The 3,492-nt window shown below is 52.1% G+C and overlaps 1 protein-coding gene across 1 annotated transcript; it reads right to left on the bottom strand.

Annotated features, from left to right (window-relative positions):
• Positions 1–1,569: 1,569 nt before the first annotated feature.
• On the bottom strand, positions 1,570–3,258 carry LOC101763568 (alpha carbonic anhydrase 7). Its single transcript, XM_004973604.3, has 4 exons — positions 2,864–3,258; positions 2,326–2,703; positions 2,067–2,120; positions 1,570–1,898 (listed from the first exon to the last, which is right to left on the bottom strand). The coding sequence occupies exons 1-4, from the start codon at positions 3,200–3,202 to the stop codon at positions 1,812–1,814; spliced, it is 858 nt and encodes a 285-aa protein (XP_004973661.1). The 5' UTR covers positions 3,203–3,258; the 3' UTR covers positions 1,570–1,811.
• Between the last annotated feature and the right edge of the window lie 234 nt (positions 3,259–3,492).

Consider the following 3,492-nt stretch of genomic DNA (forward strand, 5'->3'; position numbering starts at 1 on the left):
GTGGGAAGTAAACAAGGGCCAAGATGAAAACGAGTGGCCTGGCGGCCGGGCGGTCACCAACTCACCGCCGGACCTCCAGCACACCCGAAAGCCGAGGACCGACCGAGGGACTGTTTAGTTCCCTAAACTTCCAATTTTAACACTATTTAAAAAGAAGATTTCCCATCACATCAAATTTACGGTACATGCATGAAGTACTAAATGTAGACGAAACCAAAACCTAATTGCATAGTTTTGTTGTACTTTGCGAGATGAATCTTTTGAGCCTAATTAGTCAATATTTAGACAATAATTCACAAATATAAACGAAACGCTACACTGTGCTCCAAGATCAAGCAGCTAAACAAGCCCCGAGCAGAATCCCGGCTCCGGAACGCGTGCGTCGTCGTCGTCGTCTGGTTCCGTCGAGACGGGACGGCGGCGCGCGGTGGTCTTCCTTTCCAAACACACGGTCGTCACGACTCACGACATGGGAAGCGGACACGAAACGCGGAAGCTACTGACCGAGCTGCAGATGGACCTCTTAATCTAAAAAAAAAAAGATGGACCCCCTTTCCCGGCTCGTTTCGCTCTCGGCTCTCTCGCTCGGTTTCACCTGTCGCTTACGGAGCAGTTCCCTGAACCTTTTTGCCTCTCATGATCAGACTCCTCGGTAACAACTTCCCCTTTTGCTACCAAGACTCATCACGTGGGTCACTCGGCTTCACCAACCGCGGGAAGGGAACTGCAGAAGCGCACGCTTTTCTTTTCCGCCATCAACGGTAACTGAAACTTTGCCTTTTTCTACGTCTTCGAAGCGGAGTCGCCGTTCAACTGCTGCGAAGAAAAAGGTTCAGACTTCGGAGCCATGCGAGTCTCTTCTGTTCATAAACAAATATGATAATGGGAATGGGAGCTCTGATCTGGAAAGCGCAGCCGCTACGCAAGATGGGGTCTCCTGTAATCTTCCGAAAACTGGATTTGTTTTATGCTTATACTGGTCCACGGCACGCAGGCCTGGGCTGGTGCCATTGTCTTTGTTTTTATTTTTTGGAAAGATGGACTGGTGCCATTATCAGGAACAGTTACTGCGTGGCTGTCCATGTTCGTCAGCTTCGTGGCTACCCTAGCTGGATTCCTCGACCATCTTGTGTCGTGATGGGGCGTTAAGGGACAGGGACAGCAGCTAATGAAATCAGCAAGACGTTAATGAAAAATTTAGGAGCCCTTGGACTGAATTAGTGGCTAACAATTCCTTGATTGATTCATTAAAAAGACAGTCCTCTCTGATCCCAATTAAGGTCTACATTATTTTTTCTTCTCTATTAACAATCCCATACATAATTCGTTTGTAAAACATTTCCTGATTTCGGGGCAGAAGACAAATCCTGCTGGCCGAATGGTCACATGCATGCATGTGAATTCTCACTCCTCAACGATAATCAAATCCTTGAATTTTTTATCCTTTTAACAAAGACACTGCCAGTTAGACGGTCGCCTCGGAGGTGCCAAGTGCTCAACAACAATAAAATCGATTCCCACATGAACATCACCATTTTTCTTTTCTTTTCTTTTTTATTTTGCGAAGAGTGGACATGAAATGGTGCTTTTTATTTAGTCATGTAACAAAGGTACAAAGAATTACAAAAGAAATCTGAATAATCTACCGTATACATCTCCTCCAGACTCAACCATGCATCCAAGTATCCAACAAGCTGAATGTCACCCGTATGCATATAATCATATTATTCTCAATCTCTGACCTCTGAACTACCGGTGTCTCCACGTCAGCTCATGCATCACTGACAGCAAAGCTGCTGGAATATGGAAACCTAGTAATGCCTATGGGGCTTTGGCCGGAAGATGCTGATGTCCCTGTCGTTCACCTCCTGCAGCGGCCTCGCGTTCTTCTCCATGTCCTGCAGCAGGTAAAGAACACGCGCGAGAGACAAAGTTTAGTAAAGTCAGAACCTGCTTTCAGTTCATATCGCTCTGTGGATTTTAACCCTGTGTTGGTTCCAGGTGCCTTCTAGTTCTAGGTGCACTGGTCAAACGAGTGGAAACAAGTTGGTGACATGGACACTTACGTCGTGCACGGCTTCCCTGAGAAGCTCCAGCTGGTACTTGGACACGGTGCGAACCTGCAAAAAACATTTGTAAAAGTTCAGGAAAAAATGCTACCTCAATCAAGTACTAAAATTTCCTCATCACCAACCGCACCAGCTGATCGGCAAGTTGCCAAGTTGGACACCACACGAAAGAAGAAGACATCATGATCGAACGACGAACGATGACTATGGTTTGAGGAAAAAATGCCGAGAGGCTGGATAGCGCCCTACTACATACCCTCTTGACGATGGTCCAGATGACCCCCTCGGTGCAGGGCGGCGTGGTGAGGGACCCCATGTAGCGGTAGTAGACGCTGGCCCTGCCGCGCGCGCCGCGCGGGTCCACGACGCCGACGGGCTCCTCCCTGTCCCGGCGGTCGGCGATCCGGTGGATGGCGGGCTCCAGCGCGTGCAGGAACGCGTCGTGGGCGCCGACCTCGTAGAGGACGCCGATCACCGCAGCCTTGCCCTCGGCGCTCTGGTGCACCAGGTGCAGCTCCATGTCGTACTGCCGGCCGTCGACGGTGTGCTCGGTCGGCGCGTGCCAGTGCAGCTGCCTGAGGTAGTACGCCGTGCCGTTGATCACCACGCTCCCGGCGTCGCCCTTGAACCTCACCTACAACGACGACCAATCAGCTGCCAGCGTCAGAGAGCTAGCCATCATTCCTGACCGTAGTATAGTATATGTTGCTAGTAACTGAGGCCGTGAAGAAAGGCCATTGAAAGTCTCCTAACTGCTAGCGTCTCGGTGTCAAGAAGAAGAAGAAGAGACGCACCATGATGTCGTGGCCGCGGTTGACGATGGAGGCCTGCGCGGGGCGGTAGGAGTGGTCGAGGTAGCCGAGGGCGCGCACCAGCGTGACGCGCTCGTGGGCGAGGTCGATGGGGGACTGCATCCCGCCGGCGCTGCAGTTGGCCCACTCCGCCTTGATCCGGCCCCAGTGCGCCGGCCCGTGCTCGTCGCGGGGGTCGTAGCTGAACTCGTGCTCGTCCTCGGTCTCCTGCTGCGCCCTGGCGCCCGGCGCGGCGGCGGAGAAGAGGAGGAGGACCGCCGCCGCGAGGAGCGCCGCGCCGGCGGCGAGGCCGCGGGGGTGGTGGCGAGCTGGACGACCCATATGCCTCTGCGCGCGCTGGCTGGCTGGTTTCTTACTTTATTTGGTCGTTGAGTTACTGGGTTGATTTGGGATGGGCGCGGCGGGGGGATTTATAGCGGGGGACAGGGCAGGCTGAGACTGAGATGGACCGCGTCAAACAAGATCTTGGTGACTTGTCGACTGGAACGTGCGCTAGCTAGCTGCTCGATCATTTTCAGGGCGGTTGGGTTCCTCGATTATTATAATCACGTGCCACATCAAATATTTAAGTACTAATTAGGAGTATTAAACGTAGACTATTTACAAAACCT

Source organism: Setaria italica, chromosome VI, assembly GCF_000263155.2.
Source record: "Setaria italica strain Yugu1 chromosome VI, Setaria_italica_v2.0, whole genome shotgun sequence".
NCBI lineage: Eukaryota > Viridiplantae > Streptophyta > Magnoliopsida > Poales > Poaceae > Setaria > Setaria italica.